At 37.8% G+C, this 19430-nt stretch overlaps 1 protein-coding gene across 1 annotated transcript in view; it reads right to left on the reverse strand.

The window, feature by feature from the left end:
- The window catches only part of Sur (Sulfonylurea receptor), a 244947-nt gene that overhangs the window by 24817 nt on the left and 200700 nt on the right, over positions 1–19430 (reverse strand). Inside the window, exons 21-23 of the mRNA XM_065232286.1 lie at positions 14632–14873; positions 14148–14369; positions 13930–14087 (exon numbers count right to left, since the gene is read on the reverse strand). Coding sequence (XP_065088358.1) covers positions 13930–14087; positions 14148–14369; positions 14632–14873 — 622 coding nt within the window. The remainder of the gene's footprint in view (positions 1–13929; positions 14088–14147; positions 14370–14631; positions 14874–19430) is intronic.

A 19430-nucleotide genomic window follows, 5' to 3' on the forward strand; every position in this document is an offset into this window, starting at 1 on the left:
GTAAATTTTACTTATATGCAGATGACTGTCAACTATACATCTCTGGCAAATTGAATAATATTTCTAAAACTATTTCATCTAGTGATATAGAAAATATCTTAAAATGGTGTGAAATTAATGGTCTTATTTTGAACAGGGCAAAAACACAAACTATTATTTTTAGATCAAAACGAACTGGTATTCAGGATATCCCATTAGTTAAAGTGGGTGGAGATGTCATTATGTATTCTGACACAATTAAAAATCTTGGTATTGTAATGGATTGCAACCTCATTTGGAATGCTCAAGTCAATGCTGTGTGCAGCAAAGTTTATTGTACGCTTCACTTTCTAGTTTTGTTACGTCACTCCACGCCTCCACATATCAGACTTCAGCTGGCTAGATCCTTGATCGTTCCGTTATTTTTGTACGGGGATATTCGCTCTAGCTAAGACAAATACAAAGAAATTAAACTTGGTATTTAATGTCGTCACCAGATACGTATACGACCTGCGGAAATACGATCACGTTTATAACTTTTCTAATTTATTACTCGGCTACGATTTCGTCAACTACATGAAGCTTAGAATGTGTATTCAAATTTTTGAAATTTTAAACGAAAGTCCGACATATCTTCGAAACTTCTTTATTAACTTACAATCTTCTAGGTCAAGTGTTTTTATTATTCCAAGATGCTCTACACATTTTATTAAGTGAATCGTTGCGTTATCGTTCAATTCGATTATGGAATGAACTACCGAGGGAATGCAAGACAGCAAGAAGTTTAACAACATTCAAAAACTTATGCAGCAACTACTTCAGTTAGGTTAATAGGTACATATGTAGTGTAATAGTAGCATATACTCTGAAAATCATTAATAGATAACTTGTGCTATTATTCTTGTATTGTATACATAAATAAATAAATGTATTAAGCCAAATTTGTCTTCTCTTGAATCTGATTTAACATCATTCCCTTTCACATGCTGGATGATTATGCAGTTCAATATACACTCAAGTCTTTTGACTTAGGATAACGTCTTTCGGCAACATATTGGGGGTGCAATTTCAAAAAACGAAAATCGACCGCGTTACGAAAAGTGGTCAGGTTTTGATCACTTATAACTCTGTCAATAGTGGAAGTATTTTAATTCTAAACAAATCGATCGATTGGAAAATTTTCTACAAATCTGCTTAAATAAACACTTTATAAATTTTCAATTGGTATCTATTGAAAATTACACAAATTTTTGACTGACTGATAATTGATTAAAATCTCCATAATACTAACTTGAATCGTGATGCTGTCTTCAGTAAAGTTGTTCCAGTTATAGTTTAAACTATGTGAGCTTAATCGAGTTTGCTGAACCAGTTCTATGCACGAAAGTGTGTAGCAATATTATTTCTCCATACATTTCAACCAATATCCCCATATAAATCTTAAATCAAAAGCGCCAGCTCGTGTTACATCCGAATGAGCTGAAATTTTCAGAGAGTGGTTTTCTCACCTAATGGCACAAATCTAGGGGTTGGCCCGTTGAAAAAATAATAAGTCTATTATTCAATCACAGTGTGTCTGGTCGGTGGTCATCATTATCAGCAATAGCAGCAGCAGTGGTTTCGGTGTGTGGCGTTGAACATTGTTCTCCAGTACACAACGAAAGAAAGCCCGCAAGCCGCGAGCTGTAGCCCACATGAGCGTCCATTCACCGAAGAAGGAGGAAGAAGTCTCACCACTACTGATCGGATTCAGTAGTTCGTAGTGAGTTGCTGTGGGCCACCTATGCCAAGTGCGTCACCCTCGTTCCAAACAACTTACAGCTCGCCAGCCTTATCTTGAACACCCTAATAGCTCAGCTTTACTCAACCATCATGATAAAACGGTTCTTTTCAGGACCACTATAAATTTTAGTTGTTTAAGAGTTAATTTAATTTTCATTTAACGTTCGGTCGCCTTGCTGTCAGCCACATCACCCCCAAAGCTCATTGATAATGTACCTAGCAACCAGACGGTTGAGGTCAAATACGTAACAGTATTGAAGTGGTACATACAAATTCTCGCAATGACCGAATACCACATGACCTTCTCAATTAACCAGAAACACTAAAAACTAAACTTAAAATTCCGTGCGTTTTCTGGACAAAAATGCGAAATTTTGTTATCAGTGGTTTCCCTAACACAGTCGCAGAATATTGATACCAAGCACGTGCCTTGGATACAACCTCTTACATTTTTACTTAATTGTAGTAAGTCAAAGTTCATGTCTTTTAAGGTTGTCGTTATTGGGGGACGGGATAAAAATAAAAATTTTCGCGTTGCATAATATTTGCACGGGACCGAAAATGAGTTTTGGTACGACATCGACAAAGCTCATCCCGTACCTGCCCGATATCATCCGGTCTCAGCGCCTGTGAAAATTTTCAGTGGTAATGAGCAGAGGCTCGAGAGCAGCGCTAATTTATAATTTTCAGGTTCAAGCAGAACGATGTGCAACCAAGTGGTATTCGATTATGGCGACTGAGTTTGGGGAAATCGTTTGTTTCATGAAAACAGTGATAAAATTAGCATTTGTACATAGGCACGGCAAATCACTAGCATTCATTTACATTAATTTGCCCTAAACTTTTGCCATCGACAGAATGTCTTAAAATTCTTTACAAACTTTTGTAGATTTTGATATTAGCTAAAACTTTTGTGAATAGCTCAAATCTTTACCAGTTATGTATGATGAACTAAAGCGCGCAGAACTTGTTATTACTTTTCAGTGAATGTAATTTACATTCACTGAAAAACAATGGTGGGTTCTGTTCGCTCTGGTCCATCATGCATAAGAGGTACTGATTTGAATTATTGACAAAGGTTGTAGCTAATATCAAAACCTACTAAAGCTTAATACATAATTTTACGGAATTCTGTTGATGAATAAAGTAAGAGGCAAATGAATGTAAATTAATGCACGGAATAAATGTTTGCCAAGCCTGTTTGTACATTTTTCAATAGTTTTTTTTTTGTTTTGATGGAAAATTGGAAAAGTACTTATTCAAACAGATTTGTAGAGTTGTTTCCTATCGATTGGCCTATTTCGATTTTAATTTCATCTATAAATGACAAAGTTACAAGCGTTCAAAACCTAACACTATTTTACCACACATTTTTTTTTATTTGCACCCCAGTATAGGCCACAAAGACGTAGTTCTACGTCAAAAAGTTTGCTCTTGTGTACTTTTGATGCGTGGATGTGTTGGGGAAGCCACATTGAAGGCGCAATTTTTTTTAATTTCATATAAGGCCTGTACTCGAAAAAAATGCACCAGACAAAAGTGTTCGCCAAAAATATATTTTAAGTCGGATTTTCTTGAAACTTTCAGGGAATGAACTAAAACATATGGATTATGTTTCGGCATAATTACTTTATTCAATTTCCTTTCCATCGCTGAAAGCCCGCACCTTTCCCTTAACACCCCTCATTACATTTTGTGCAATGGTGGAGCCGACCTTTTTGGTCACTTTCATCCATTCTTTCTTAAACTCCAGCTCGTTCTTAAGCACCTTGGACGATTTTCGAACTTTGGCCTTCATTATGGCCCAAAATCTTTCCACCGGACGAATCTCTGGTGAATTTGGGGGGTTGGCGGTTTTTGGTACAAAAACAACGTTATTGTCTCTGTACCAATCCAACGTCGATCGCGCGTAATAGCATGATGCCAGGTTCAGCCAAGATAATGTCTCGCCTCCGTGGGACAGCAGGAAGGGCAACAGACGCTTCTGGGGGCACTCGGTGCGGTAAATTTCGCTGTTGATGGTACCCATTGTGATGTACGGTTTACTCAGTTTACCGCATTGGCATATGGTCTGCCAGAGCAAGTATTTTGTTGGCGAATTTTTCCACTTTCTTCTTTCATATGTCTTCCGGAATATCAAACCGTGATTTGGCAACATATCTGCTTTGCGTCTGCCTTGATGTAGGTTTCGTCATCCATAACCACACACATCGGTTTCGTTAATCACTCTCGATACAGCTTCCTTGCGCGGGATTTGGCCGCCGTGTTTTGTTGATCACGCCGGTTCGGTGCCTTCCGGACCTTGAACACTGGAACACTTTGCCTTCAGAGCCGCGTCGCGAATCGAAAGGTTCGGATTACGCTTGAAATAATCCAACACCTTCCGGGCCTTCACAGGGTCAGCTTTTCTTCCACTTCCAGCCCGCCGCTCGGTCGTCTGGGACTCCTTAAACGATTTTACCACCTGAGACACAGTTGTATGGGTGATTCCCAGTTGTCTTCCGATCCATCTCATGGTCGCAGTTGGATTTTCCATGACGGCGCGCAAAATTCTCCGGCGATTTTCTTCTTGTTTCGATGACATCTCAATAACCACTGAACCGATTGTTATGAAATTTTGCACATGTAAACAATTCACTCTATACCCAGATTTTCGCCAATTTTTACCCACGGATAAAAATGGTGCATTTTTTCTAGTGCAAGCCTTATACGGCTTTGAGATCACTGTGTATTGTTTATCAGTAACTTACGCAAATCCACCTGAGCTCTGAATTGAATCAAAATCCATAAATTTCATACAAAACGCCTACTTTTCCTATGAGGTTTACTGCTTTCGATCCTGTATAGATGTTGATTCCCCATGGTAAACCCTTTTCACAGTTATTGTTTACTTTGATGTGATAGATGATTTGAAACTCGTGGTGTGGCGGAGAAAATTTTTTTTTTTTTTTTTTCCTTGATTTGTTTTTCGTCGATCTTCTTTTCCGTGCTGAGCACCAATGCTACCGACGCCAGGAAGGCAGCTCCCACACCTGGACCCTACCTATCGACCCATCAACTCATGAACCGGGGACCAACGGCTTTACTTCCCTTCCGAAGGAAGGCGTGATCAGAGATGTTATGCCTCAGAACATCCCGGCGGCGCCGACTGGGATTGAACCCAGGCCTGCTGGGGTGAGAGGTAATCACGCTTACCACTACACCACCGGCACCGCTGGCGGAGAAAATAGAATTCAAATCATCCGAGGAATTTGAAGCATGTTAGACAGTTTGCGATCATTATGGGAGGCAATTGAAAGAATGCGTTCAAATGTATCATTCCGTATACGACCCGGAGATTAGATGAAAGCATAACGTCACATTGATAACATTTCCGTTTGTGATGTACCTGCATTCCAGGAACAGAACCATATCAACTTCAATTTATTATACTGAGAATATTATCGAAGGAAAAGAGAATCCTCTCCCGCTTTCAAGTAAACATCAAACAGCTTTCGTAAGTTTGCAACACGATAGGTACTATGTTGGCTACTATCAGCACTTCTTCCAGGAGGATGTCGGAGGGCGACAAAAACTGGCGTACAATCAGAAACACTCATGCATAAATAATGCCTGGGAAGTGGTTCGTGTACAGAAGGAATGCAACTTCCTGGAAACAAAATTGTGAAACATAAACTTGTGCTCGCACATAGGTGCTCAATGGCCTTCACCTCTACCCATCATCATCGAGAGCTAGTGCTGTTCTTGAGTACCGATTACATTCCACAGAATGCCAGTTGAATGTTGTTGCTGGTAAAAGAAAAATAACCAAAGAAGTTCGATACATCTACCTACCTACATACATGTGTAGTTAGTTCTCAGTTGACTAAAAGTCTCATGCAATTGCAAAATAGAAGACTTTCTTTGGGCTCTTGAGTGCGAGTAGCATCGGGGTGGGCGACCACTCAATGTGCACGGAGATACCTATCAGGATGGTTGTTCAAAACAAATTGATTTATGCGGTTATTGGATTCCAATATTTCGGCAATAAATAATTTGTTTCAACAAGAATTTTGTTCAGTGTGTTTTAATCTGATAGAGCTTCTCCATGACCTTACCTGTGGTACACTGGACTGGATGCACGTTCAATCGAAGTTGAATATATGCCGGGTGAATTATTAATTCCGAATTTATTACGCATGGAAGTGCATCGTGCTGGGTAATGGTTTTGGGTTAGAAGTTTTAAGGAAACCATAGTTCTTAGAAAATAAGACATGATGCTGTGAATAACAAGTGGAATCACTGTGAATTTATGATAACAAACTTCGACTAGCTTCTAACATTTGTAGAACACACGTGTTTTACATTATAGTTTGACCCATAGCGAAAAGAATGTGAATTTTATAGAGAAAAAGCTCCATACTTAAAAGTCAAACCACCTATGCCTGTGGAATGTTTGAAATATTCGAAGAAATCGAAGTAAACCTCATAGCTCTTCAACTACATTGGATTTCTTCAATCCATTGGATCGTTCCCGCCATTGTGAATTTGGCGTTTATGAGATCATATAGTTCTAGGACCATCAGAAAAGGGAGTTTCTGGTAGCCTCATTTGCTGTTTTATTTTGATTCTGCGTTCCGTTTCACATTGTTCCATTTCGCTTTTCCCCATTCCATCTGCTAAATGTCGTTTGAGAAATAATTTGCACGGCGTGTCAGTTTACCGGGAGTCAAACGGTAATGTTTTTGGAACTTTCACCTTGTTTTTGTTTTATTACGGGAAATGGTTTCCGTTAAACGCATCTTTCAACATTAAAATAAAAATATAAAAATATTACATTGACGGCGTATCCAAAATTATAACGGCGGCGTATCAAAAATCATCACGGTGGCGCGCCGACTCAAAATCGTCGTTGGCATGTAAAAAAGTGCTGGCGGCACACAGGATTAAGTTCGAGTTTCCGAAAGTTTTTTTTTTTCAATTTCCTGAATCTTAGAATTAAACTTTGCCAAGTTGCACTGGAATCATGATAATTTTTTCAGAGCCTACGTGTTTGAAAATTCTCATTCGCATTTTAAGATAACTTTTTTGATTATTATTAATGCAGGATCATATTTTTTCTAAGAACGAGGTTATAAAAATTTGTCAGGTTCGAATATTAACTCTCAACGAAAACATCATATCAAGAAGATTGGCAACTTTGTCAGAATCTAAGTGACAGATACAGTAGCGCTGTGCTCGAGCGAAGGTGAAAGCAACGTATTGAAAAATGAGTCAATGTTTTACATTATTCTACTCTACCGACTCCAAAATTGAATCGTTAAATATATAAACAAAGCTGCCAGAGGGCAGAGCATACATATGCCTTTTTCAATAGGTCTGGTTATTAAGGATGAAGTCACAGCTCATGTGTTCGATTTTTTCACAATCTACATCGCATTGAAATGCAAAAACCCTACAAATCCATCTATTTTGGATTCGCAAAAAATCAGAGCGCTGGGTTGAAAACCCACCGAGACAAAGCGGTGGGTGCAACTCAGTGGGTAACGCGTTCTTCGGGGGAAAGCTGTATGTGCATATCTCACATTTGTTATTGTTTACGGTTTCTGAAAAAGGTTTTGTGATTGGATATTAATTGTTAGTGGTTAAGTTTGTAAGCAATTAGCAGGTAATTATTGATTTAAAGTAAATGTTTATCCTCCGAGCTGGTATATTGTCTCTTGGTGGCAATAAAAAGTAAATTAAGGGTCCAAAAGTGTAGGACAGACATCCTGGCCGCAACATTGGTGCCGTGACCAGGATATGATTTGGAGTGGTTTCATGCGCGTACTGGATATCGCCATTGGGGGATCGGAAGAGCGAGTTACGCCATTGCGATGTCAATTATACAAGGTCTGGCCCAACCGGCTTATTGGTATTAGTGAAATGAGAAAATGTCTAGTGGTGGTCGTATTTCATCGCAATGTTTATCTTTTTACACGAAACAGCTGTTTTCTGTGACGAAACGTCTGCTATTCGCAGTATGGAATGTTGTGCTGCCGTGACATCGGCATTCGCTTGCTCAGCAATGTTTACAGCATTTTTGCTTCTAACACCAGCAAGCTACTTGTTGTTCCAGACCGTGTATGTTTGACATCGACGCCATTGCACATCATCATTGCGAGCAGTGACAAAACCGCCATAGCAATTGCTTCATCCAGTGCCATTCGCATTCTCTTATCGAACTGCCCAGTTTCGTCGTCGGATGCCTACCCGAGCAAAGCTGGGAATCAAATTGAAATCAAAATTTGCTGTTATGATGTAACTCATTTTGAATATTCCAGTTGACATCATTTTGGTTGACTTAACGGTTAATACAGCAAAAAGGAAAGCAAAATTTTACACAGTTGAATCAAACGGAAAACTAATGCTGCTTTCCATTTATTACTGAATTTACAATGATAATTTTGAACTGAATACGGGCCTGGTTTAAATGGTTAATAGTCATGCTTCTTACACTGAAAAGCTTGAGTTCAAATCTCACTCGGACAAGTCACGAATGAACGTCGACCTGCCGAATCTATTCGACAATTTTCTGGACTCCTGTGTCCATCTGCAGGACCGAAGGTGTCGATCTGCCGCACCGCTGCGTCTAACCGCTGGACTCCTGCATCACTTATCGGATCCCTGCGTCCAACCTCGAGTCATTTGGACCCAAGCGTCACTTGGACCTAAGCGTCATGAAACTACAGCGATATTATACAGTACGATTTTTGTCTAAAGGGTGTACCAGTTAAAATCCGCACACACTCAAATTGCTCTAACTTTTGATCCGTTGGGTAAAATTAATTGAAATTTTGCGTAGACATAGTTTAATGTGTATTGTTTGCACTCTGTGAGTTGGTTTCATCAGGTGCGCAAAAGTTTTCAAAATGGCGACGAAAGAACAGTCGGGGGTGAAAAAGTTTTGCACGAGTATTTTGAGAATAAGGATCTGTCGCATCGTGCCATAGGTAAACAAATGTGGGGAATCGCAAATTCCACGGTGTCTGGTATCATAAAACGGTTTAAAGAACGTCTGACTGTTGATCGGAAGCGAAGATCCGAAAAAAAAATCTGTCTGGTCATCGAGAACAAAAGCGTGGTTGGGACCTTTAAACGGAAACTGAATACCTCAGTGCGAAGTGTGGCTAAAGATTTGCATGTGAGCAAGACTTTCGTGCAGAATACCAAAACTCAAGCTGGACTAGGTACGTTTAAGGTTCAGACGTCCCCGAACCGCGACGAGCAACAGAATACGGTCTTAAAAAGCCGTACCCGGAAGTTGTACGACCAGCAGTTAACGATACCGCACTGCTGCGTAATGGATGATGAGACACATGTGAAGGCGGACTTCAAACAGATTCCAGGAAACCTGTATGTGACTGCCAAGCATAAGTGTGATGTTCCCGAGAACCTGCGGATACAGAAGTTCGCCAATAAGTTCTTAATTTGGCAAGCGATTTGTACTTGCGGAAAGCGGAGTACACCTTTCGATACCGCAAGAACCATGAATGGACAGGTGTATTTGGAAGAGTGTCTCCAAAAGCGGTTTCTCCCTCTCCTGAAGGCTCACGACGGTCCGACGGTGATTCTGGCCAGACTTGGCATCATGCCACTACACGAAGGACGTGGTAGAGTGGTATAAGGCGAATGATGTCGATTTCGTGCCGAAACATCTGAACTCCCCAAACACTCCGACAAATAGAAAAATACTGGGATGAAGAAGCATTTTAAAAACGATCTATTTTTTTTTTTTTTTTTCGTTCTACGCATATCTGTTCCATGTTACTTTTGGGCGTTTTTCACTTTTGTTCATAAAACAGTACTTTTTTAGGTTGTCTTTGGATTGAAAATAGAAAAACATATTGTTTGTTCTGGGTTTGTATAAAAACAACATCAAGCCTAATTGTCCCATGTTGAAATTATACGCATAACTGTCCCACAAAGATTTTTTCGACTGAAGTTATCATTACGAATCGATTTGTGTACACAAATTATGGAAACAGGATTTATACAATCAAAAGAAACAGTATGAACCATTTTATAGGAACTGGCAGTTTTATTTAACGTTGATAAATATTAAGAAAAACGGGATTTCATATTAAAACGCCAGTTTCTAATTTCAAACAATGCAATATTAGACACTAACGTAGACACTTGCCACCCCCCATACTCCCCCTATAGTGTCTACTAGAGAGAGTCTAGTATAAAAGAGGAGCGGATTCAAAACAAACTATGCCTGGGTAGTTTCCAGCAACACTGCCAATGCAATCCAGATAGGCGCTGCTCGGTTGAGTCTGGCTTTGACAGTTCGTTTGTCTCAAGACCAGCAAGTACGCTCCTCTTTTATACTAGACCCTCTCTAGTGTCTACGTGCAGGGGTTGGAACAGTTGACGTTTTTTACTACACTCGCTTCGTTGTCGTGCGCGACAGTCTGTTTGTATTCGAACACTCATGCTCTACCGTCGTCTCTCTCACACAACACGAGCGGTAGAATAACATTCGAGCTAAAAGAAAATTATCAAAATAGCTATCATATGACATGTGTGATTTCGTTGTAATTCCTCAATTTGGTGTAAATCAAACCATTTCTGACCAGAAATATTATTACTAGGACATCATTGCTTGCTATTTTCAGAATTCACACAAACACAACATCAGCAGCTCTTAATATGAGAAGAAACTAAAATACATACATACGTGACGGTCTTCGGCGACAGTGTCGTATGACAGAGCCTGTCATATGACATTTTAGTTTGGTACTGTACTATGATAGCTTGTTTTGCAAGTGTCGGAGGCAAAGGCAGTCAATTATCACAGAAAATGTGTCGACTACCGTGACTGCTCACAAGACTGGTCTACGTGTTTCATGAAAAGCCCCTTATATAATATAATAATACATAGTATAAAGGTCAACTCCGTACGGAGGAAATTTGCAACTCTTCCAAAGTATTTCTTGAGATCATCAAAGCCCACGTTCAACGATCGTGTGACGTATTGATATTTTGTCCACAAAATGCAAATTGATTAAGCACATTCTCCTTTAGGATTACGTGAATCTTGCTAAGGAGCAGAACAAGATGCTAAGAAGTTTATGTTCTAAATAGTGCATTCATCATTAGTTTCTTGAGATGCCCATACTGTTAATGGTTTTATAGAAGTGTCAACAAATTTATTGTTGGTATAATTTAATGATGGAAAGCTAAACAAACTATCCAGGATCTTCCAAAACTGCGGAGAACGCAAGCACGCTCATGGGCTCAAGCACACGCAGGGATGCCAGATGATTTTTTCAAAAGTTTGTTTGAGTGTCAAAAATATGTCTGTATTTATCTGTATACTAGAAAAAAAAATCGCCACATGGCTGATTACGTATTTCCCACATGTATTTTGGCTATACAAACTGCATAAATTTGATCTTTAAAAAAGTCCGCTTATGTCATTTTAAAAAAATTTATTCCCATTTCAAAAATTACGAAGTCAAAACTTAAAAAGCATTTTGCTGTTTAAAATCACGAGATTTGAAAAGATAAATATCCCATTCAAGGTTCATGTACCGAACCATCGGAATAAAGTGAAAACGTAAAAAAGTAATCAATGAAAAAATGTCGAACATAAGCATAAGGGTAAGGCTAGAAAAAGCGAAAATCTATTATTACAAATAAAAATAAATGAGAAACGATCAGAACATACCGAAAAGTCTTATCATACATGTTGCTTTCAAATATTAAAAAAAAAACTGTTCATACTCATAATACGTACCATACACTGAAACAAGGACCATAGTTAGGAATACTATTTTTGCAGAAAACACTTATTATCAATATAACCACGCTTAAGACAGTTAAATCTACTATGAATTCAGTTTAGTTTACCACGAATGTTAACAAATTTACTATGATTCTGGCAAAACTACTATGCTTGCTCAAAATGCATAGTAATTTTGATAGAAATAATAGTAAAATTAAATGAAATTGTTTTCAGCAAAAATCTATTTGTGAGGGTATTTAATTTAAATCAGCAATATAGCATTTTTGCCAAAGGATTTTGTTTCAGTGTAGTCATACAAGATGCACACAACTTTTGAAACATGGGACTGATATGCGTAGAACGGCAGTTAAGTGGTGAAGAATGTAGAAGAAATGAAGAAAGCGTGGGCTAATATGCAAAAAATTGTCGATTCTGAGGTCGTGCAGAACCTTATGGCTGGGGATAAGGCCAAGTTTCGCGCATTCAGATATTAAGGCTGTATAAATTAAATGAATTGTGCCAAAACTATTTATAATTGATTATTTTTATTATTATTTGTTTTTTCCTTTGGTTTGTTTTTTTTTCGTCGATCTTGTTTTCGTGCTGAGCACCAATGCTACCGACGTGCCAGGAAGGCAGCTCCCACACCTGGACCCTACCTATCGACCCATCAACTCATGAACCGGGGACCAACGGCTTTACTTCCCATCCGAAGGAAGGCGTGATCAGAGATGTTATGCCTCAGAACATTCCGGCGGCACCGACTGGGATTGAACCCAGGCCTGGAGAGGTAATCACGCTTACCACTACACCAGCGGCGCCGTTTGATTCTTTTTACTCCCTGAAAAAAATTTATAATGAATTTTGTGTGTGCGGATTTTAAAAGGTACACCCTTTATTTTAAAAATTAATTTAAAAACATTCGTTTTTGGGGCCACCATCGTATATCGGCGTCGAGCTCTACCACAGTTCGGAAAACTACATCAACAAATGCCCCCAATTGCATATGTTCCATCTTTAGTGTTTGTGTATACCTCCGAGTTGTTATTGTTTGCGTTTCCTGCAATAAGTTATGTGATTTGATATTAATTGTAAGTGGTTTAGTTTGTAACCAATTAGCATGTAAAGTGTACGTTCATCCTCCGAGCAAGCTTATTACCTCTCGGTGGCAATAAACAGTAATTAAGTGTACAAAAACGTTTTCATTTGGTGCTTCGGAACAACCCAAATACTCGAGCTGATCTCACAACACATACATACAACACAACGTAGGACAGACATCTTGGCCGCAACAGTATGAGTTTGCATTCGATGTGCTTTTCTAGTCATTTCTCACGTCACTTTTCAATAGGTTCTAAGTAACAAATGTAAACAAATCGAGTTAAGCGATACAAACTAGTACTTGTCTATCATTTTATGTGATACAAAAACACCGATCCAACTTTGCTTTCATTTATTTAAGATATTCATTGGTCATAAGTTGTCCAAATGTACAGTTTTAGATGATTGTTACTTCAGTCATTTGGACTGCCTAACATGATTGGTGCTCATTTTCTTAAGGCGAGGCCAATATAAAGTTAAGTACTCTACTCTGAAATCTGTGAAAGGGAATCTAGTATCATGTACAACAAAACGTCCAATGTAACACTAATTGATTATGTCATTGAGAAACATTGTCCAATGTAACATGTCCAATGTAACATGTCCAATGTAACATGTCCAATGTAACATGTCCAATGTAACAAATACGATGCACAACTTGACTAGTAATGTGTTTTTTTTTCTATATTGTAGCATGATATTCAAAGTAAATTTCTGATTTTACAGTTCCTACTGAATTTTCAAAGTTATTATTCACTGACTATATTAAAAATAGTATTGCAAAATGTATTGTTTCTTAACAGTGAAAATAATGATCTGTCGAACTTCAACTTCGATTTTTGCAAAGTGGCAGATATGTCACATTGGTCTATTTGAACAGTGACGCGATATGATATTCAAATGAAAAACTTTTGTCAATTACATGCTTGCTCTACCATAGAAATGCCCAACCTCAATTCGAACCGCCCAAACTGCATCTCCATGGGTGATTCAAACTGAACGGAATGAAAACAAAAATCCCCCAGGATTTTTACGCAACAATTTACGACATGTCCATCCGTTCTGCCTTCAGTTCTCTCAAAGCAACAACCCTTTCCCAGGAATCTTACTCCCTTGACAAAGATATGCTCAAACCTCTATGCTTTCGATTTGACCTTACGTCTGCTCCTACCACACGGTACATTAACACGTGGTTTCGTAGCTTGAATTGTATCTCAAAGCCATTGGAGCCAACCCATTCGTTACATTCAACCTGCACCCCAACCCAAGCATCCTGAGAACGCTGACTGCACAATGCATAAATCTTAGTCCCTTACCTGGAGGAGCACCGGTAGAACTTCTGCACGACGTAGTAAATGCCACAAATTGGTATTGTTAACAGGATGAAATACGGCGTTACGACACTATTTATGAGCACGGCACAAAGGCACAAAAGGATAAACTGCAGCAGCTTTTGACTTGTTGCAGCGATTTTCTGTGAAAGGGTGAAGATTAGAGAGCTGAGATTTGCGAAAATGCAACCCGACGCGCATACCTTGTCCACCACGGCAATGTCGATGCTGAGCCTATTCATGATCCGGCCGAGCGGAACGGTCTGGAAGAAATGGATCGGATTTTTCAGCACAGCGGCAATCAGTTGCTGATGCAAACGCCTCCGAGCGTTGCTGCCTGCTTTCTGTCCGGCTGGGAAGCATATCGCCGACAGCAGGATGCATATGGCCGATAGGATGGCGTACACTCGGAAGTTGTACTGGATCTGAAAATATTTGGGATACGACATGACTTTACATTATACGCAGTACTGCAAATTTTAAATAATGAAAGCATTCCACGGCTGTGCCGGTGAAGATGCATGTCACTTCAATTCCAGGCCAATGAGAAACATGAAAACCGGTACTGATTTGCATCTCATGCATCTGGAATGAAAAGCATCGTAAAAGTGGGACCGAAACGCTTGAATAAATACATCAAGAAAGCGGAACCGGAAGGAATGTCTTTACACAGGTCAGCGGCCTTACATCAGCTGGAGCAACCCTATTAGTGTCCTGCAGCTGCTGTGTTCGTTCGGTCCAGTTCTGAAGCCAGAAATCCGTGTACACTCGCAGTCCCTGCTGGGTCATGGCACTGAGAAAGAACGTGCTCACAATGTTCATTCCGCACGATTTCAAATACAGCCAGTATATGCGGGCTGGAATTTTGCCATATTTGCGCTCCTCGTCAGAGATCAGTCGATTGGAGACATGCTCGCCGGTGTCGTAATCTGGGAAGGGAAGTATCAAAAGAATCAATACGATATATTTGAGATGAAAACTAGCTATTTTCTGAACAAAGATAATGTCGAGCTTTAATTAACCGCTTAACCGTACCGCACGATCGGATCAGACTGACTGAAAATTCAAAACTGGACTTACTCAAAAATGAGTTGAATATTCCGGACAAAAGCCGAGGAAAACCAAGAGATTGTTTTGAAATATGATACAGTCTAGGAGTATACTAATAAACTGCGTGAAACCTCTATCGATTTTCTTCATATTCGAGAAGATTTTTTTACGAAATTTTAACTCACTTTTGATGAAATTGAGTCGACTCGACTCAATTTTGAGCTGGTTTGATCCAGAGACGATGTTGAGCAATTCTCTACAGATTGACGAATTTTTTAATTTTTTTTAATTTGTCGGCTCCGATTTTGATGAAAATTTGCACAGTTGTTCCTTTTTAGTAAAGGCGCCAATTTGTGTTATCAGTTCTTCAAATTGAATCACGACTACTTTTCTAACAGGGCCTGTGTAAAATAGTACTAATGAGTTAAAAAATTTATATTGCTGAAACGCTTTGTTCGATTAATTTGGTGTCTTGAGCAAAGTTGTAGATATTATTTTGGCAATAATGTTAAAAATATACACTGTTAAAAAAATTCGTTTCTTTCAATGAAAAAAAATGTATTTCTCATTAAAAAAATTAATTTCTCAAAAAGTACATTTTTGAAAATTTTCGTTTTAAGCCTCATTGAAGCTACAATTTGCTACAAACTGGCAAAGTTTGGTGATGGTAAACTCAAAAACAAAAAAGTTATGATTTTTTGAAAATTTCACGATTTTTACATTTACATTAAAAACACATGTTTTTCAACCGTGTATATTTTTTCAAGAATTGCATTTTAATTTTGCACAACTTTCTCGAAGACACCAATGCAATCAAGCAAGCCGTTTTTGCAATATAGATATGTTTATTTCATTAGTGTTTTTCTACACAGGCCCTATTGAAAAGTTAGGATTCATTACATCTGATACCATGAAAATGTATCGTTACTAACAAAACTAAAAAATTCATTTGATGAATATTGAGCTAGAACTAAATAAAAGTGAAATGATGCTCAAACTAGCGATTAATTTTCTTTTTTATTCATTGTCTTCAATTTTGCATAGTTGTATCAGTGATCTTAACGGTAATAAGTCAAATACTCAACACTGTAGTAGTGAACACCAAGCTCTTTTCATCTCAAACGAGGAACAGCATGTTGCCGGAAGCTCAAAGATGCCAACTACAGTGATAGTACCTGTCGTACCGAGCTGTGAAAGCCTTACAACTGTACCATCAATGACATCAGTTACTTCAGTTCAATCGTACCAAGAATTTACTCAACCAGTCAACATCGAGATATTCAACCGAGGCATTGCAGGAATCCAGGTATCACCGATAGACGTGGGAAAACTCAACTACATCCACTACCCCGAAAAGAAGCACCGTGAAATCAACGAAGGTATTAGAAAGAATCTTTTCAACTTCGAGCCTGAGGCTGACGAAGTGAATGAACTCAAAGAAGTTTTAGAAAACATGAAGGAAAAGTTTTCCAATGCATCCACTGCAAAAAGTGAAAAATTATTAATTTTATCGTTATTGCCTTATTCATGGTCAACACAAAAAGTTATGGATCAATTTAATGCTAGTAGATATATTGCAACAGAGGCTAAGTTGATAAAGGAAGGTCATTCGTCAAAAACCGTAAGTGATGAAACACAGCCTTAAGTGATGAAACAAAATTGGCAGTCATAATTTTTTTTGAAGATGATTATATAAGCCGGGCAATACCTGGTCAAAAAGATTATGTATCTGTGCAGAAAGAAGGAAAACGACAAGCCATTCAAAAAAGATTACTAATGATGACTTTGAGAGAAGCTTATAAACGATTCAATGAAATTCACTGCAATGTAAAAATTGGATTCTCTTCATTTGCAAAACTCCCCCCTAAGCAATGTAAACTTTTAACCAGCTCTGGAACCCACAATGTTTGCGTGTACACAACGCATGAAAACATCAATCTAATTTTACACAGTTTGAAAAAACTTAACCATTTAAATGATGTAAAAACGTTCACTGACAGCCTACTTTGTGAAAACAAGACAACATATTGCTATCTACGGTGTTGTGAAGATTGTTCAGACTCTTCCGCATTAGAAATCATTTTATTAAAACAATTAGAGGAAAAATGCATTGATCAGCTTTCATTTGAACAGTGGGTTACCACGGATAGATGTGATTTAGAAACTATTTTAAAGCCTGCAGACGAGTTTGTTTCATTTTTCTGCTTGAAATTGACAAGTTTGATACCACATGATTTCATAAAAACACAGCAATCTAATTATTTGAAAACTACACGAAATAATTTGCAAGAAGGTGAATTTTTAGTTACTTGCGATTTTTCCGAAAACTACAGCTTTGTGTTACAGGATGAAGTTCATTCTCATCACTGGAATGTCCAACAAGCTACCATTCGTCCATTTGTTATATATTTTAGAGAAAATATGCTAGTTAAACATTTAAGTTTTATTATAATTTCTGAAGAGTTAAGGCATGACTCAGTGACTGTTAACTTATTTATTTCTAAAATGATAAGTTTTTTACGCATTAACCAAAGTAAAAATATCAACAAGATTTATTTTATGTCCGATGGAGCCGCGTCACAGTACAAGAACCGGAAAAACTTTGCTAGCCTTTGTAAATTTAAATCAAAGTATGGAATTGAAGCCGAATGGCATTTCTTTGCAACATCACATGGGAAAGGTCCTTATGACGCTATTGGAGGTACAATAAAACGTATGGCTACTAGAGCAAGTTTGGCCAAAGAACGTGAACATCCAATAAAAAAAATGCAAGAGAGCTTTATAATTGGGCAAATAATCGAAAAGAAGAAGAATTAACAAAATTATCATTTAGTTTTGCCACAACAGAGGAATACGAATGTATGGCTTCACACCTCAACGAGCAATATAATAATGCAAAAATAATTCAAGGAACTCAAAAGTTTCATTCTTTCATTCCTGTATCAGAAAATAAAATTAAAGCCAAACTCAAACTGTAATGATAATGATGCCAAAATATTCGATGTATTTAAGAAGTGATGTAAATAAAAATAGAAAGTAAGTGTATTACAATGAAAATAAATTATGTATCATTTGTCCATAAGGTTTTCGAATAAAAGAAAAGTAAAAAAGAGCAGGTTATTGTATTTTGTGGATTTAAGTTGAGATTTTAAAATAAAAAAGTAGTCGGGATTCGCTATTACAAATTGTAATAGCGAACCTCGACTACTTTTCCGATAGGGCCTGTGTAGAAAAGCGCTTATAAAATAAACATTGCTATGGTGTCTTCGGAAAAGTTGTGCAAAATTAAAATGCAATTCTTGAAAAAATGTACACGGTTAAAAAAAATGTGTTTATAATGAAAATGTAAAAATCGTGAAATATTCAAAAAACCATAACTTTTTTGTTTTTGAGTTTACCATCACCAAACTTTGCCAGTTAGTAGCAAACATTATGAGCTTCAATGAGGCTTAAAACGAAAATTGTACTTTTTGAGAAATTAACTTTTTTAATAATAAATATAATTTTTTTCATTGATACAAACGAAAATTTTTACAGTGTATATTTTTTACACAATTGCCAAAATAATATCTACAACTTTGCTCTAGACCCCAAATCAATCGAACAAAGCGTTTCGGCAATATATATTTTTAAACTCATTAGTACTATTTTTACACAGGCCCTTTTCAAAAAGTAGTCGTAATTCAATATGAAAAACTGAGAGCACAAAATGGCGCCTTTACTAAAAAGGAACAACTGTGCAAAGTTTCAGCGTAATTGGAAATGATCGGTCAGGATCGATTTGCGAACCTTCGTGGAATGCCTCTGTTATATAAGAGACGAGCGGAGAGAATAAAAGTAAATCTGGTTTCACGGCCAACTAATTTCTTTTTCTGCAAGATTTTTCAGCCCTAAATTTTGTGTTTACTTCAAGTGACTGTCGTCTGGTTCAGCATTACGGTAACATGAATACTTTTTTAACCGATCGGTAGTATTTCTTTTCAATGGAAGTATTTGAAGACTCAATTTTTGACATCTTTGAGTGAAATCAAATATAACACATTGGAGGGTTTATTCTTTAGAGCGTTGCACTCTCTTTTGAAGTCTTTCACAAATTTTACTATCTTGAAAAATTACACCGATTTTTGTAACAGAGCCTATGTAGATATGTTTCGTTGTGCTGGAGCAAATATTTGGTGAGAATATAACGAGAATACAGCTGCTGAATAATAATAATATTCCCTGTCCAATCACATCACAACTTAATTATAATTATTTAAATCTCAACAGTTAACCAGCGTCTGGCTGAAAATCTCCATAATAAAGACAACTAACCTCAACAATTAAATTAAACACCAATCTCTATACTTCCCACGCTTTTCTTCGTGAAGCGCTCGTGTTTATTTACATTGCTCGATAGGAACCGCGTTTGACGGTTTGATTGGAACTTTTGACTT

This window comes from Ochlerotatus camptorhynchus, unplaced genomic scaffold, assembly GCF_037179485.1.
Source record: "Ochlerotatus camptorhynchus isolate MF236.1 unplaced genomic scaffold, CSIRO-AGI_Acam_v1.1 ptg000367l, whole genome shotgun sequence".
NCBI classification, from domain to species: Eukaryota; Metazoa; Arthropoda; class Insecta; order Diptera; family Culicidae; genus Ochlerotatus; species Ochlerotatus camptorhynchus.